Source organism: Bos taurus, chromosome 10 (assembly GCF_002263795.3).
Source record: "Bos taurus isolate L1 Dominette 01449 registration number 42190680 breed Hereford chromosome 10, ARS-UCD2.0, whole genome shotgun sequence".
In the NCBI taxonomy this organism is placed as follows: domain Eukaryota; kingdom Metazoa; phylum Chordata; class Mammalia; order Artiodactyla; family Bovidae; genus Bos; species Bos taurus.
This window is the reverse complement of record NC_037337.1, coordinates 73110975-73128695: the sequence shown is the minus strand read 5'-3', so window position 1 is coordinate 73128695 and position 17721 is coordinate 73110975. Positions and strand designations below refer to the sequence as shown.

The following is a 17721-nucleotide window of genomic DNA, read 5'->3' as shown; positions in this document are numbered from 1 at the left end:
ATATCCATAAGGTAGACTTTATGAGATTCAAAGCTGGGGTTTAGGGAGAGGAAGTAGAAATGAGATGTCAGTAGGACATCTATCCTATCTTTAGACCAGTATGAGGGACATGGAAGAGAAAAGAGAGGCCACTTGAGAGAACTGTAGGGAAAGCAGTGTTCACAGAGAAGTCTTAGGTTCTAGAGTAAGAAAGGTAAGGAAATATTCAGAAGAGTTAAGAGGAACTATATTCAATATCCTGTGATAAACCATAATGGAATAGAATATGAAAAAATGCACATATGTGTATAGCTGAATCACTCTGTTGTATAGCAGAAATTAATACAACATTGTAAATCAACTATATTTCAGTAAAATTAAAAAAAAGAAAATGACAGAACTATATTGGGTGAGTCTGGGAAATGAAGGATAACATAGGATTCTTGAACTGATTGACATAAACTGAGTGACATAAATTAAGTGGTATAAGATTATTAATCCAAATGATCTCAAGGCAAATAATGATGACAATGCAGTGAGTGGTAGGGAGCAAAGACTAGGAAGTAGGGACCTGACCAGATACAGGCTGAGTTCTAAGACTCTGATTCTCTTCTGTTGACACTGATGTGGAAACCAGAGGAGGGGAGCTCTTCCTTTATTCCCAGAGCATAAACATTTCCCCAGAGAATCATAATGAGCCAACTGTTTCTGGGACAGCAGTACAGTATGTACAGCACCTTGGGGGAACTCCCTGGTGGTCCAGTGGTTAAGACTCTGCTACTGCAGGGAGCATGGGTTCAATTTCTGGTTGGGGAACTAAGATCCTACATGCCATGCAGCCAAAAAAAAAAAAAATATATATATATATATATATATATACATACTTTGCAATCCTTATGCGTTCTGGCCCAATGAGAACTCATGATAATAAAAGCTACTAGCATTTTACCAAGGACTTGATATTTTACGTATGTCATTGTATTTCATTCTCACAATAATCCCAAGAGAAAAGTATTTACACTATCATTTTAGAACTGGCAAACTAAGGTTTCCTGGATCCGGAAGATCCTCTGGAGACGGGAATGGATCCCCAGTCCAGTATTCTTGCCTGGAGAATTCCATGGACAAAGGAGCTTGGCAGGCTACAGTCCATGGGGATTCAGAGTTGGACATGACTGAATGACTAAGCACAAACTAAGGCTAGAGAGATTAAGGTACCTTATATGCCTCAGCCCTCAAGAAAAGTCCAGACATATCCCAAATCCTATATAAAATCAAAAATACCAGAATTTCATTAAAAGAAATCCTGTTCTTTGGAAGGAATGATGCTAAAGCTGAAACTCCAGTACTTTGGCCACCTCATGCGAAGAGTTGACTCATTGGAAAAAACTCTGATGCTGGGAGGGATTGGGGACAGGAGGAGAAGGGGACGGCAGAGGATGAGATGGCTGGATGGCATCACCGACTGGATGGATGTAAGTTTGAGTGAACTCCGGGAGTTGGTGATGGACAGGGAGGCCTGGTGTGCTGCAATTCATGGGGTCGCAAAGAGTTAGACACAACTGAGCGACTGAACTGAACTGAACTGAACTGAACTTTTATAAAGGTAGAATTTCTCTTGTGCTCTAGGCAAATAATGAAGCTAATCTGTAAAGACTTGTGATAATCCTTTCTCCAACCAGTGAATCCAGTCTGAATACTCTTTTATGACAGTCCAACAAACTAGAGAGAAATTTAGCTGTGTATTATTCTCTAGCATATATGTATAGCATATGCAATATATATATATATATATATGTGTGTATATATATATATGATTTGTTATTATTTTTAAAGCCTACCTGCACAGAGAACTTTACAGTGACTGAAGGAATTCAATCAACAGCAGACAGGTGCAGCAGTGTGTATGAAGAATCATGAAGAAGTTAGTTCATGGACCAAGTAAGCTACAAAAAATCAAAGAAAAAGAAAAAAGAAAGAGAAACAGAGCTTTTCACTTTAGATGCCCCAAAGTTATAGAAAAGAATAACAGATGTCAGAATTTTAAAGTTAAATACATATGATCTGAAGGAAAGCAAAAAAAAAAAAAATAGCATTATCTGGAAATCTTCATAAATTGAATACTACTTCCAAATAATCTAAATTAATAAAGCAAAACACTTCAGGTAATGAAGATATAATTGCCACATGACTTACTACCATATTAATCTTTTAGTAGAAACCATGATAAAATAACCTATGAAGATGTTAGATAGACTATCACAATTAAGTAAAAATAACTTTTTTAAACAAAGAAGCAAAATTTCAAAACATGCATTAAAATTCAGTCCCCTTTCAGCAGGATTTACAAATATACTTCTTTAATGCTCTTACTCCTGAATTTGGGATGTTGTATAACAACTTGTTACTTTGCGATTAATATTGCATCATTTCCTGGTATTTCTATCTGTCTACACAGTCACCCAAGCCCCCGCAAGCAAAGGAATGTATTCGTTGGTTGAATGACCAAAAGCAATGACACAACTTACAGCTGTGAACTACAGATCCTAAGTCCATGTTGTGTAAGAGTCCCCTGGAGGACTTTTAAAAAGAGACTCCTGAATCCTACCTCAGATTCTTGGAATTAGAATCCCTGAGGCTTAGAAACCTCTGTTTACAGAACAATCTGCAGATGCGTCTGATGCATAGACAGATTAAACAGCCTAGAGCTGTGGATTTAGAACTCTGTTCTGAAGAGTCTTAAAATCCTCAAGAAACACCTGTTTCAACCAGAACAATCCCATTTTTATCTATTTTATGTATCTGTTCTGTTTCTTAAAAACCTGAAAACAACAGGGCAAAGTGAACCCATCCACATAAGACTTAAACTCATGATTCTGGCATCATAACTGTCGCAATCCAAAGGGAGATCAGCCTAGGCAGATAGAAAGACCAGGATTGGTGGGCACAGAGTATTTATTAATGCCAAAAGAAAAACTTTAAGAAAGCAGTTCCACGATTCATACGCTTTTATTTATTGCAACTTGAAAGAACTTATTCAATCCATGACTGAACTGCATAAGTGGAAAAAACATATATATATGTATATATATGCACACACATCAATATATGGGGGGCAGAGACAGCAGTAGTAGATCTCGGAAGGTGTTCTCCAGAAAGTGATCACCCTAGGAGAAAGACGATGAGCATGAACACCTGGGTACTGCTTCTCCCTAACACAAGGTCTGGATCCTTTAAACATCTTTCAGGTGCTTTCCCTAATCTACTCTAACCTAGAAATCTATGTCACATGTTGTGGAGAAAGGCAGGGGAAGAATGCCGGTTTCCTCCTCCTCGTCTGCCCTCAGATATTCTCCTGAAGGACTGGGTCCATATATTCTGACCTTCTGAAATTCTCCATTTCAACCACCCTACCTAATACTCCCACTGGAAATTAGATTTGAGACACCCAACCTGGCTGACATGATCTCAATAGGCTATTTTATCAAATGAATAAGCAAGCACACATTTTACTTACCTGTCTGAATACACAAGCTAAGCAGGAGATGAACTGAGTAAGAAGCCAGGAGAGCGACTATCAGCAGCAAGAAACTAAAACATAAAAGAGTACATGGTCAAATTTGTCCCCTAAAAGTTTCCTTTTTATGGTATTTCATTCAAAAAACATTTTTTTTTCACATTCAAATGGTCACGTGTATGAGTGCTAAGTTGCTTCAGTCACGTTTGATTCTTTGTGACCCTGTGGACTGTAGCCCTCTAGGCTCCTCTGTCTTCTCTCCAACTTAAGAGAAGTAAGTTTCAGTTTTGAAATCCCATTGTCTTTTTTCTTTACTCTATCCCTCCCCTTTTAATGATGCGTTGCTGTTGTTTAGTCATTTAAGTCGTGTCCAACTCTTGCAACCCTAGGACTGTAGCCCTCCAGGCTCCTCTGAGGAGGGTTCTTTACTGCTGATCCATCTGGGAAGCCCCCAATGATGAGTACCTCCCTATAATTTTGAATAAACACTGCATTTCAGCATCTATTAAACATACTCAACAAAGCAAACCAAAAAAATACAGTTAAAACACTTTTAATGATATGATTTGAAAAATGTGTTATGTAATAATTGGGGTCTTCTCACCAAAAGTATGAAAAGAAACAGCATACATAATCCTTTATTTATTCTCAGGAAGATACTGGCAAGACAAGTTTCCAGGGGAGTGCTCCTGAAGTTGAAGAAATTCTATCTTTGCAGTCCACTTAATACTTGTTAATAAGTAGCAAAATGGAGAGGTGAAAGTACACTTGTCAATTGATGTCAGAGACCTCACAAAATAAGGTTGGCATCACCAGATGGAAACTGTGATATGATTCAGCAAGCCCCCATTCGGTGGTATTTACCTGTATGTAAGATCCTGCAGTAAAAAATGTGATTTTTCAAATGGAACTAAGAAATAAGTCCTATGATTATGTCTCGCCTGAGGTGTCATACATAGCTTTTAAGTTTTAAAACTATGAAAGTTTGCAAATACATCCCATATTAAAAGCAAGTTCGGTTACTTAAAAGTTGGTTAGCTAACCAAGAAATTCAAAGTAAAAGCAGAAATGATCCTACATGAGACTGTATTTTAAATTTCATAGAAAAAATAGGTCTGCTTGTACTGACAAAACAAACTTGTTCATTCATTCTATTAAGCATGACGCTCCATGCTAAGGATAAGATCTAGTCCTAAAGGATTTCAGAGTTCAGTGGGGAAAATAACTTGCAAACAGATAATTACATTATAATAAAAGAATGAATATACAAGTACTATGGAAACACAGAAAAGACAGCAATGTCTTCTGTCTTGGGCAAACTGGCCATGAGCTGTCTTAAAAGATGTAAAGGAATAAATACAGGGTACATGTCTAGCCTCAGAAAGTGAAACAAGTCTACTTAACAGGAGGAGAGAAAGAGACGGAGAGAAACCAAAGGATTATATGTTTTATTTACAGTCACAAAATCGCTATTTATAAATAATCTGCATGACTGATAAACTCTGATTTACTTTGGCCCACTGAACACAACAAATAAGCCACTTGTTAAGGTTATTAAGGAATGTGGATCAAGTTTCTCTTTTTTTTTAAATTAGCCACACTTTGGATAAAAAACCAAATTATATAGCATCCTTCCAAGCTACAGACTAGCAACAATATAAGAATAAGAGGAACCCCAGAAATAACTAGAAATTGTATAATACCAAGTTCTACAACCTATCTCTTTGCTTCTCAATGTACTATCAAAATGAAAAAAAGAAAAAATTGTAAAATAAGAAAAAAACTCACCTAAATCCAAGGATACCAGTATGAGCCATAACATAAGCTAAGCCAAGGATGCCACTTCCCATGATGGCATTCATCAAATTAAACACTGAGAAACCAAATGAAGCACCTCGGGATCTCTGTGTGTGAACTTCCTGTAAGCACACGAATTAACAGAGTTAAGTGTTTGAATGGTGAAGTCCAACTTTGGTCAAGAAATGACTGACAGGTTATGGAGAGTCTCCTAAAACCACAGACATACTGTGACATACTAGTTGCTCAACAAGCAACCAGGACCTCGTTTCCTTTCCTTTCCTTCTCACTTCCCACTAGTGCAGCTCCAGGAAGCCAGTTTCCTAGGAAAATCGTCTCCACCTGCGCAGAGACCCAGTAGGCTTCAGGAAGAAGGCATGACTAACCTTGTGACTGCAAAAGATGAAGATAGGGTAAAATGGGGTGGGGACAGGGAGCAGGCAGATGGACTCAAGCTCACGTGATAACTGAAGAATCCCTGAGTCAGCTTGAGGTTGCTGTAGACAACTGTTGCTCCCTAATTACTAGGACTACAAAACTAATCTCTATTTATACACTTAATGAATTAAGTCTGCCCAATGAAAGGATGGGCAGGAATGCCATGCAATGACGATATTGTAAATAGAAGCAATTCACATTGCTCTGGCGAGGATAAGCCTTGAAAACACTCTCCTCTAAAACAGCATTTGGGAATAAAGTCCTAGAAACTGTTACTGCCCTGGGACTTGAGTTAAAGGGCCGAAGTGCCCACTGCACAGGTTTTAGGGTCAGGGAAGTGCTATGTATTTATTACCCGGCCTCTCACGCTCCTTCACGGTTAAGTATCTCTGTATTAAGACGTTTACAGGTCCCCAATGGCAACCCACTCCAGTACTCTTGCCTGGAAAATCCCATGGATGGAGGAGCCTGGTAGGCTGCAATCCCTGGGGTCGCTAAGAGTCGGACACGACTGAGCGACTTCACTTTCCATTTTCACTTTCATGCATTGGAGAAGGAAATGGCAACCCCCTCCAGTGTTCTTGCCTGGAGAATCCCAGGGACGGGGGAGCCTGGTGGGCTGCCGTCTATGGGGTCGCACAGAGTCGGACACGACTGAAATGACTTGGCAGCAGCAGCAATGACTAAGCTGAGAAAAGCCAAATCTTGTGACTCTTGCAAAAAGCTCACAAGACTGGTGAAAAAAACGAGAAGCCGACAAGTATACCGAGAGCAGTGAGTTACATAACCGTGGGGCTGCTCCCCTAGTAGGGTCCCCTGCCTCCACCTGCTGCTGCGTCTCTTCCACCTGAGCCTGCAGCTTCAACTTTTCTTTCTAGGACAGGTTAGGCTCCTATCTCATTGATGAACTCCGCCAGACCTCCTCGAAATCTCGGCTGCTGCCTTTGGGCCCCAGGTCCTAAGCTTCTCCCCGCTCCCCTTGCCATCCCTTTTCTTTCCCGGTCTTATTTGGCAGTCACTTCAGAACGGGGAGCCAGCGGAGCAAACTTACGTTGCTAAGCAACGGGCTAGACTCTTCCGCCTCCGCCTCTTCAGGCTCCTGAGTAGAGACAAACCAGCCGGGTTCGGCGTTGATGACCCCCGCTGGGACCTCCATGCGGCTCGCTGGTCGACTACCCAGTCCATCCACTAGCTGCTACCCCTGCCCTCCCGCCTGTAGTCGCGCTGGAGGCGGGCCTACGTTCCCGGCCCTTCCGGGTTTCCGTACTTGACCAGGGCCGGGACGAAAAGAGGGATCGACGCGATCTGGTGACGCTCGCCTCTCGGCGGCGAACCTTGATGGTGTCATTGAGGGCCCGCCTACCCGCCGAAGACACGCTTCCGAGTTGTACCAGAGCATGAGGTGAGGGTCTGGTCTTGGAGCCAGCGACGGGGCGACGCCGGGAAATGGGATGGTGACGTTGGTGAAGTGGCGGCCGTGGTGCCCTTGATAGATAGTTCGAAGGGGCTCAGGGTCCGGTGGCGGAACCGGTCGGCTCGGCGGCTCTCCGCCTCGCGCTGTCTGGGCGCTAAAACGTCGGGAAGTCGCCCACCGCTCGGTGCAGAGCCTAGGCCTGAGGACGGCGAAGTGAGGGGTGTTTCATCGCTTCAGAACTTTCCGGTAGAACCTTTAGCCACATCTTACTTGTGGAAAGCAGAGATTCATGTTAAGTAATTTACCCAAGATCACACATCTGGTTAACTGCTAAACCCAGTTTGAACCCTGTCAACTTTTTGACAGTTGCTTTACAGGGTTCCTAGGCCTGGTGGGCTGCCGTCTATGGGGTCGCACAGGGTCGGACACGACTGAAGCGACGCAGCAGCAGCAGCAGCAGCAGGCAGGGCCATTTCTTAACAGTTACTTCCTCGGTATTCCGGAAGGCAAAATGAAAAACTGATACTAACGGGATGTGCATGCAACACTCAGCAAATTTCCCATCCTAGAAATACTGAAACCTCTACTTATAGGTAGGACTTGTGGCAGTAAAACATTAAAGACAGCATAGAAATAGATTAAGAACGCAGGCCCTGGATTTTAATCCTTGCTCAACGATTTACAGCAACAAGATTTTGGGTCAATTAACCTATTTCTGAGCTTTAGTTTACACCTTTGCAGAAATGAGAATGCAACACCACACACCTCCGAAGATTATTACTGTGAGTAAAGCGTTCAGCACAATATCTGACCCAATAAGCTTCCATAAGAATATCCTTTTAAATATTGACATTGGTAAAATTATCAATATAGTGACCATGTCGTTTAGAGATGATCCTTTATTTCGGCCTTCCAGTCCCAAAATGTTCTGTAGAAAACTGTGGGTGGGGAGGTTTGTTGACTATAGCGAGAGTGATGGATCACTAAACCCTAGTCCAGGCCGCAGGTGGGCTGGAAGTATACAGATTTATTATTTACTACTAATAAAACTCATCCTATCCTGGAAAAATTATTAATATTACACTTCTCACATACCACTAAAAGTTTTAATCTTTGGCATTTAGCAGGTTATTTGAAACAATTAAAATTTTTATTAAGACTTGTGAATATGTTAAGCTAGTTTGTAGCTTTATGGTAGTTCTTTTAATTGAATGCTTTATTTTTAGGAGCTTATTGAAACAATTTGCATTCTCAAGAAGACTTCTCAAAGTGGAAAGCTGTAGAATAACTGAGTCAGCATCACTGATTCTACTACCTTGGGCATCGTTGATACAGAAGCTTAACAGAGTACCTGTTATTTTCTTGCTGGATCAAAGAAAAAGATTCTCAACCATGCCTGAAATAGAAACAAATCACAGAGACTCTGAATTGTTTTCCCCACCCTCTGAAGTTCGAGGAATGACAGAACTTGATAGAACAGCTTTTAAAAAGACAGTCACCATCCCAGTGCTTAAAGTGAGGAAAGAAGTAGTCAATAAACTGATGCGATCCCTTAAAAGAGCAGCACTGCAGCGCCCAGGCATAAAACGTGTGATTGAAGATCCAGAAGATGGAGAAGGTAGACTAATTATGTTGGATCCCTATAAAATGTTTACTGTTGACTCCTTTGAGAAAGAAGAACTCAGTATTTTAAAGCAGCTGAATGTCAATCCACAGATATCGAAATATAATTTGGACCTAACTTATGAAAACTTTAAGTCAGAAGAAATCTTGAGAGCTGTGCTTCCTGAAGGTCAAGATGTGACCTCAGGGTTTAGCAGAGTTGGACACATTGCTCACCTGAACCTTCGAGATCATCAACTACCTTACAAGCATTTAATTGGTAGGTGTGTCTTAGTAATAATCACGTATTAGAAACCAATTAGCAAGTTCTAATTTTAGTTTTAAAAAAATGTAAATGCCTAATTACAGAAACGGGACATTTTATCATTATAATTTTAAGCAGGATCTTGAGCTCCATACCCTCCTTTAAGGGCCACTTTGGAATAGCCTTCCCAGAGTCATTTGTTGTTGCTGTTTAGTTGCTAAGTCGTGTTCCACTCTTAGAGACACCATTGACTGTAGCCCACCAGGCTCCCCAGTCCATGGGGTTTCCCAGGCAAAAGTACTGGAACGGATTGCCATTTCCTTCTCCAGGGGATCTTCCTCACCCAGGGATCAAACCCACATTTCCTGCATTGGCAGGTGAACTCTTTACCACTGAGCCACCAGGGAAGCCCTCCCAGAGTCAAGCAAGCTCTAAATATCAGTTCAGGCTTTTGTGTTTACAATACATAAGCATTAACTTCAATCGTTTGCTTTGGCACAATTCTTTGGCAACTTATCATTTTGGTATCCAGAACTTATTAGTCCTTCAGGACTATGTTGAATGCTAGGTTTCATAAATGTGTGTTTCATAGTCAAAAGGGAAAGACCATGTTTATGCAGGCTTTCATCAATTCAGGTAATTGAGCCTCTTCTATATGGTAGGCACCATACTTTGTTTTTTAGTACTCCTAGCTTTTTAGAACCAACTCTATAGCCCAGAGTTGAAGCATGGGTCTTTTATTCTTTGGGCTAAGAAAGAAGTAGAAGACTAATCAAAATCGCTCTTGTCCTTATATGAATATTTAATGTCCATGCATTCTCCAGATTAATATTTTTGATACAGAGTAATTGTCAGAACTTCCTGGGAATTATTTTCAGCTTTAAAATGTAGTGCTCAGTGTTTTGCATGGGCGGAATTTCAGAGATGTGCTGTTATGCGTTTACTTTGTTTTTATTGATGAAAGGGACTAATAATGCATAGTGATAACATAATAAATACTTAAGCAGAGCCTTATAATTATGATCTGGTACAAATGTCAAGTCTAGGCTTTCCGTTGAATCATTGCCTGTCCTAACTCAACATTCTTTTAGCACTCTTATAAACTCGCTCTCATAAAAGGGTACTCACAGATTGAAAATGAAACGTTTTCATACAGAAGTAATTTTAAAGCTTTTACTATAGACCTTTAGAATGTTTTTTTAAATTCTTCATTTCAAACTAACTTCTGTACCTTAAAAATTGAGTTCTGATACCTGAAGCAGAACAAGATAAAACAATGATTGACAATAGTTTGACATTATCATATTCAAAATCAGGTATCTAATTAATCAGGGAGAAATTAGACAAATTCCAGTTGGTATTTAAGCATGTTTGTATTATCAGTTCAGTTCAGTCGCTCAGTCATGTCCAACTCTTTGCAACCCCATGGACTGCAGCACACCAGGTTTCCCTGTCCATCACCAGCTCCTGGAGCTTGCTCAAACTCATTTCCATTGAATCGGTGATGCCTTCCAACCGTTATCTCACCCTCTGTCGTCCTCTGTTGTACCTGTATTATGGAGTACTTTATACTTACTTACAAATCAACGTATCTTTCTTTATACAATGAGATAGCATATAGATTCTTGTAAATTTTTTTAAGTGCTGACAAAAATGCAGACTTTGATTATATGGCATCAATATACCATTGCCAGTGTCTTTTAACCTTTGTAGCTTTTTGTGCTCTGGAAACTATTTGACATAAAGAACAATTTAAGTAAATAAAAATTTTATTTAGAGAAAAGTAAATAATCTATGTTTCTTTTATTTGAAAACATTATTTTGCTAGTATGCATTCCAAAGTGGAAGTATCTATTTTAAATACACAATAAAGCAAACATTTGGTTTGAGGCCAGTGGGGACAGGCTAGTGTTTTCTGAAACCATTTGTTTCCATAGTCCTTAACATCTCTTCTATTTTTTAACCAGTTCCCTGGGCCTACATGTTTGCTTACTGTTGTATTGATACATTTGAAAAGACTAAGTAAAAGACATGGAAAAATATTAGACAGAACAAGCTCTTCAAAATTTTTTCTTTATAAATGTACCCACACATTTTCTGTGTGTTTGCTTAGGGGCTGTCAGACATTAACTTTAGTAATCTGCTGAATTTTTAGAATTGCATTCCTCTACACACATCAGTTTCCCAGTGGTGCTAGTGAAGAACCCATCTGTCAATGCAGAAGACATAAGAGACCTGGGTTCTATCCCTGGGTCGGAAAAGATCCCCTGGAGGAGGGCATGGCAACCCACTCCAATATTCTTGCCTGGAGAATCCCATGGACAGAGGAGCCTGGTGGTCTACATTCCATACAGTTGCCACGAGTCGGACACGACAGAAGCCACTTAGAATGCATGCACACAAAATAGGTGCAATTTTTGACTATAAACCAGAAAATATAGTTCACATCCATTTCATATTTGCAATTTTAGCTTTTATTTTGCAACCAGAAGGGAGTATTTATCATGATTTCTGTGCTTTTAGGCCAAGTTATGATTGACAAAAATCCAGGAATCACCTCAGCAGTAAATAAAATCAATAATATTGATAATACCTACCGAAATTTTGAAATGGAAGTACTATCTGGAGAGGAGAATATGATGACAAAGGTATGGAATATTTTATTGTCTCCTAATACAGTATATATCAAGATTAACTTTTGAAATCAGGATAACAGATTAAGAAAATATAATAGCCAGTATTGATGAGTATGTGAGAATGTAAGCATTTACATATATGTATTATTGATGAGAGAGCGAATTTGATATAGTCAGGAAGAGTGGAAGAGTGTATTGTAATATATTGCAGTTTTGAATAGATACATCCTTTGACCTAGCACTCCATGTATAGGAAGTTATCTCAAGAATATAACTGGACAAGATTGTAATGATGTACCCAACCAGGGATTGAACCCATGTCCCCCCAGCAGTGGAAGTATGGAATTTTAACCACTAGACCCCTACATCACTTTTATAATAATAAATAAACATGATGGAATGAAAACAATCTAAATATCATCAGTAGATAACTGGTTAAATTTTAGGATAATAATACAATGGAATACTCCCATCATTGAAGATTATTAGCTCCATCAGTTCAGTTCCTCAGTCGTGTCCGACTCTTTGTGACCCCACGGACTGCAGTATACCAGGCTTCCCTGTCCATCACAAACTCCCGGAGCTTACTCAAACTCATGTCCATTGAGTCGGTAATGCCATCCAACCACCTCATCCTCTGTTGTCCCCTTCTCCTACTGCCTTCAATCATTTCCAGCATCAGGGTCTTTTCAAATGAGTCAGTTCTTTGCATGTGGCTCTAGGTGAGAGATCACACCATCGTGGTTATCTGGGTCATGCAGATCTTTTTTGTATAGTTCTTCTGTGTATTCTTGCCACCTCTTCTTAATATCTCCTGCTTCTGTTAGGTCCATACCACTTCTGTCCTTTATTGTGCCCATCTTTGCATGAAATGTTCCCTTGGTATCTCTAATTTTCTTGATGAGATCTCTAGTCTTTCCCATTCTATTGTTTTCCTCTATTTCTCTGCATTGATCACTGAGGAAGGCTTTCTTATCTCTCCTTGCTATTCTTTGGAACTCTGCGTTCAAATGGGTATATCTTTCCTTTTTTCCTTTGCCTTCTGCTTCTGTTCTTTTCACAGCTATTTGTAAGGCCTCCTCAGACAGCCATTTTGCATTTCTTTTTTGGGGGGATGGTCTTGATCACTGCCTCCTGTACAATGTCACGAACCTCCATCCATAGTTCTTTAGGCACTCTTATCTATCAGATCTAAACCCTTGAATCTATTTGTCACTTTAATTGTATAATTGTAAGGAATTTGATTTAGGTCATACCTGAATGGTCTAGTGGTTTTCCCTACTTTCTTCAATTTAAATCTGAATTTGGCAATAAGGAGTTCATGATCTGAGCCACAGTTAGCTCCTGGTCTTGGTTTTGCTGACTGTATAGAGCTTCTCCATCTTTGGCTGCAAAGAATATAATGAGTCTGATTTTGGTGTTGACCATCTGGTGATGTCCATGTGTACAGTCTTCTCTTGGGTTGTTGGAAGAGGGTGTTTGGAAGAGGTGCTATGACCAGTGCATTCTCTTGGCAGAACTCTAATAGCCTTTGCCCTGCTTCATTCTGTACTCCAAAGCCAAACTTTACCAAGCAGGTATCTCTTGACTTCCTGCTTTTGCATTCCAGTCCCCTATAATGGAAAGGACATCTCTTTTTGGTGTTAGTCCTAGAAGGTCTTGTAGGGCTTCATAGAACTGTTCAACTTCTTCAGCATTACTGGTCAGGACATAGACTTGGATTACCATGATATTGAATGGTTTGCCTTGGAAACGAACAGAGATCATTGTGTCATTTTTGAGATTGCATCCAAGTACTGCATTTCAGACTTTGTTGACTATGATGGCTACTCCAATTCTTCTAAGGGATTCTTGCCCACAGTAGTAGATGTAATAGTCATCTGAGTTAAATTCACCCATTCCAGTCCATTTTAGTTCACTGATTCCTAAAATGTTGACGTTCACTCTTGGCATCTCCTGTTTGACCACTTCCATTTGCCTTGATTCATGGACCTAACATTCAAGGTTCCTATGCAGTATTGCTCCATACTGAAAGTAAATTGTCCACTGACAAGCCAAGTGACAAAAAATAAACTGTAGAACAGTATACATAACTGAGTTCCATTTTAGGTGTGATGATTTTAAATGTGTAAATATGCATAATATCAGAATGTTAACAGTGAGCATATTTTCACTCGGTATAGTTTCTGGTGACCTTTGTTATCTTTATACTTTTCTAAAGTGTGAGCACATACTTCTTCTATAAGAAAAACAAAACCTATTTCAAAGAAAAAATAACTTAAAATATATAGGAATAGATTCCTGATATAAACCATTTTCTCATCTTCCACCCCAAGACCCTCTGTAGTGTTGGATATAATAAACTGTTTTTAAGTTAAAGCCTTAGATAATTACATGTTAACATTATGTGAAATTTTGTACCCAAGCTAAGAAACAGGCTAGACAAATCCTGAGAGACCCCCAAGTTAATGGCTGTTGTTATTCTCTCTATGCACATGAACTATGAAGGACTGACTGAGCAGAGGGTTTTTGAGTCAGGCTTCTGACTCGAGTCCATGCTTAGTCCTGCCTTGTATACCAGACCTCCACTACCTACTGCCTGTGTACAGTGAGTAAGGTCTGTTATGGCAAGCAAGATTCGGATGTGAATCCTTTGATAATAACTGTGCTCAGCTCAGCTGACACTAAGACATACTCAACTTTAGGCACACCCAGACTGAACATTGTCATGTTCTTTACTTGGTAGTGACCCTTAGGGTGTCAGGTAGTATCATTCTTCTTAGAAAGAAGATGTAAACTTCTATAAACTGAGAAACTTCTGTAATTTTATAAATGCCTTGTGATTGACTTCCCAAGTCAACTAAAGTTTGTTCTTAGGACATACTTTATGCCTAGTATATATACTATCAAATAAATATGAAAACTCAATATAATTTCTTTGCTCCAAACACAATCACATTTAAATTTAAGAGCTCATGCAACATTTAAGTAGTATTTAAAAACATTGCTAAAGTGGATCTCCTGAAAGCAATGCTTAACTAAGGGAACAAGATATCAAAGACAGCATGAGTAAAACCAGAGGGATACTTAGCATCATTTAATCTAGATCTAGATCTGTGACTCACACTAAAGAGCTTAAAGACAAGTAGAAAGGAGATTTCAGGAAAAGCATCCCAAGACACATTTAAGCCTTCCAGGTTATATTATACACCTAGATTGACTCTCAGTTGGCAGAATCATGAAGAAATATTTCAAACTCTTGAAACTTAATAATATGATTAGAGCATTTGATGTGGTCAGGAGGAAAAAATAAGTACAAATTTGGAATTAAGGTCCATGAAGACAGAGTATAGAAGATGTCTCTATTAGATTTATAGAACTTAGGAACTTTCTGGCCTTTGATTCTTCATCTGTTAAAATAAGGGGCTTAAGATGATAGGTGAGGTCACATTTCACAATTGTAGTTTTAATTTTGTTTTCTATTTTCTATCATGTTTATAATAGTCCCCAAAGAAATGCTATAAAGTTTTAATTTTGTTCAAGACTTAGCTTCACTGTATATTTAGTTTATCCATGAAAACTCAGATTTGGGAAAGGCAAAAACACGGGAATGATTTATTCTATACACTGGCTCTATTTATAGACATGAAACCTGCAGAGTCCAAGTAACTGTCTAAAAACATAACGAAGTACCTTGAAATTCACTGACACATGACACATCTATCTTGCCAAACTGAAAACTAAGGAAGCAAAGCATGTTTGCTGCGTGGAAGACTGTCTGCAATTTAGCTACCCACCATGAAGACAGATGTGGTGTGTTGTTTCACCCTAAAGGCTTTCTTCCTATCAGGTGACAGGAGATAATATAATTAAGCCAGTCAGTTGGCCTATCTGAAAAATTCCTAGTGTGATCGGGGAGCCACTTTATGGTCCTTTAGGATGAGATGGAGAGCTGTTTGGTTTTGAAGAGATGACTCCTCTCATGAAAACATCTAATGCAAGATAGTAACTACCCTCAAGTTTAGCATAAACACCAGATTTCTAATTTAAATGCCTTTAAACTCACTGTAATTTGCTCTTAATAGTAGTAAATTTTAATGTGTGTATGTGTGAATGCATCTATCCAATATCAGTGGCTGGAATTTAAGACTAAACAGTTTAACCAAAAGCATAATACTTTTTCAGGTTCGAGAAAACAATTACACCTATGAATTTGATTTTTCAAAAGTCTACTGGAATCCTCGTCTCTCCACAGAACACAGCCGTATCACAGAACTTCTCAAACCTGGGGATGTCCTATTTGATGTCTTTGCTGGGGTTGGGCCCTTTGCCATTCCAGCAGCAAAGAAAAAGTGCACTGTGTTTGCTAATGATCTCAATCCTGAATCCCATAAATGGCTACTGCACAATTGTAAATTAAATAAAGTGGACCAAAAGGTAAAAGTCTTTAACTTGGATGGGAGAGACTTCCTGCAAGGACCAGTCAGAGAAGAGTTAATGCAGCAGCTAGGACCACTGTCTAAAGAAAGAAAACACTCTGTGCACATTGTCATGAATTTGCCAGCAAAGGCTATTGAGTTTCTCAGTGCTTTCAAAGCACTCTTAGAGGGACAGCCATGTGGCAGTGAACTCCTTCCCATTGTGCACTGTTACAGCTTTTCCAAAGATGCTAATCCAGCTAAGGATGTTCAGCAACGAGCTGCAACTGTGTTAGGCATCTCCTTGGAGGCATATAGTTCAGTTCACCTAGTAAGAAATGTGGCCCCTAACAAGGAAATGTTATGCATCACTTTTCGGATTCCTGCTGCTATACTTTACAAGAACCAGACCGTGAATCGAGGTGAGCGATTTCTGGGAAATTAAATGTAAGCTGTAATACAAAATTTAACATAACTTTCTTGGCAACATACATATTTTATATTCTTTTTTAAACTTAGAAATAGATTAAACTGATTCTAGTTAGATATTTCAGTTCAAGACCCCTTGCCATTCAACAGTGACTAATTTCTCACAATTTTACAGATTTTATTATGATACACTATTCAGTCTAGTAGAAGGGCTATTTCATTAAATCCATAGCAATGTTACTATTTCATGCATAAGTTGAGTACATTAAAATGTTTAAAATGCCTATATTATTTGCTTTTTAAAAGTTATTTTAAATGTTAAGTATCTTACATAATATAGGTTTTCTGGATTTGTTACAGACAATCATGAAGGTCCACCTCTTAAACGCCAGAGGACAGATAAAGACTTCTAAGAAGAAAATACACAAATTGCTTCAGCCACTTAACTGGAAATATTTTCTCCATCTCCCCACTAGACCTTTGTGATAGTGAACTATCATTTGTATGATTTTATTTTAGCATTCAGTTACTTTAGTATTGAACCCTTTTATTTTACCCTCGAGGCTTCCCTGGTGGCTCAGATGGTAAAGAATGTGCCTGCAATGCAGGAGACCTAGGTTCGATCCCTGCATCTGGAAGAGCCCCTGGAGAAGGGAATGGCAACCCACTCCAGTATTCTTGCCTGAAGAGTCCCATGGGCAGAGGTGCCTAGCGGGCTGTAATCCACAGGTTCACAAAGAGTCAGATATGACTGAGAGACTAACACAGTCCTATAAATTGGGAATTATCAAATTAAAATTTAAGCCTACTAAATATATGTTGTTTTATAATTTTATCATCATATATATCTAGTCTTTTATTAGATAAATATGTTTAAATATTGTCCAGAAAATAGTTTTTGGAAGTATGATAATTGCATAATAACTAGGAAAGCACTCATCATTTTACAGTTATCCGTAGTTGAAGAGTGTAGCTAAGTTATATGTAAGTACTCCTATACTTACTGTTAATATAGAAGTATTAGTAATAACAAATGAGATTATTTAGATCAGAGACGGGCAAACTACGTCCAGCAGGCCAAATCTGGTCCACCACCTGTTGTACGGCAAGTAAGCTGAGAATGGTTTTTACACTTTTAAATGATTGGGGGAAAAAAAAATTTGTGACATGAAAATTATATGAAATTTGAATTTCAGTGTCCATAAATAAAGTTTTATTGGAACTTA

General features: G+C 39.0%; 2 protein-coding genes across 6 annotated transcripts in view; one reads left to right on the top strand and one right to left on the bottom strand.

Moving 5' to 3' along the window:
• Positions 1-6947, bottom strand: part of SLC38A6 (solute carrier family 38 member 6) — a 69998-nt gene extending 63051 nt beyond the window's left edge. For 2 of the 3 annotated variants that reach the window (XM_002691023.7, XM_010809544.4), the window contains exons 1-3: positions 6783-6947; positions 5285-5415; positions 3497-3570 (exon numbers count right to left, since the gene is read on the bottom strand). In XM_002691023.7, coding sequence (XP_002691069.2) covers positions 3497-3570; positions 5285-5415; positions 6783-6887 — 310 coding nt within the window. In that variant the 5' untranslated portion in view covers positions 6888-6947. The remainder of the gene's footprint in view (positions 1-3496; positions 3571-5284; positions 5416-6782) is intronic. The other variant, XM_005212068.5, reaches the window with a different exon arrangement.
• Positions 6948-7074: 127 nt separating this feature from the next.
• Positions 7075-17721, top strand: TRMT5 (tRNA methyltransferase 5). Of its 3 annotated transcripts, none has more exons than XM_015473237.3 (5): positions 7075-7391; positions 8372-9027; positions 11536-11660; positions 15834-16488; positions 16856-17721. In XM_015473237.3, exons 2-5 carry the CDS (start codon positions 8538-8540, stop codon positions 16906-16908), a joined length of 1323 nt encoding a protein of 440 aa, XP_015328723.1. In that variant the 5' UTR covers positions 7075-7391; positions 8372-8537; the 3' UTR covers positions 16909-17721. The 3 variants fall into 3 exon arrangements, with proteins under 3 accessions (XP_015328723.1, NP_001029737.1, XP_010807776.1); NM_001034565.2 differs by having other exon boundaries at positions 7108-7133; XM_010809474.4 differs by lacking the exon at positions 7075-7391 and adding an exon at positions 7423-7927.

What these genes read in the sequence shown, in the direction of transcription:
- TRMT5 (NM_001034565.2), top strand. An exon ending in ACCTTACAAGCATTTAATTG is followed by an intron (nt 9,028 to 11,535) that starts GTAGGTGTGTCT and finishes CTGTGCTTTTAG; the next exon opens with GCCAAGTTATGATTGACAAA. An exon ending in AGGAGAATATGATGACAAAG is followed by an intron (nt 11,661 to 15,833) that starts GTATGGAATATT and finishes ATACTTTTTCAG; the next exon opens with GTTCGAGAAAACAATTACAC.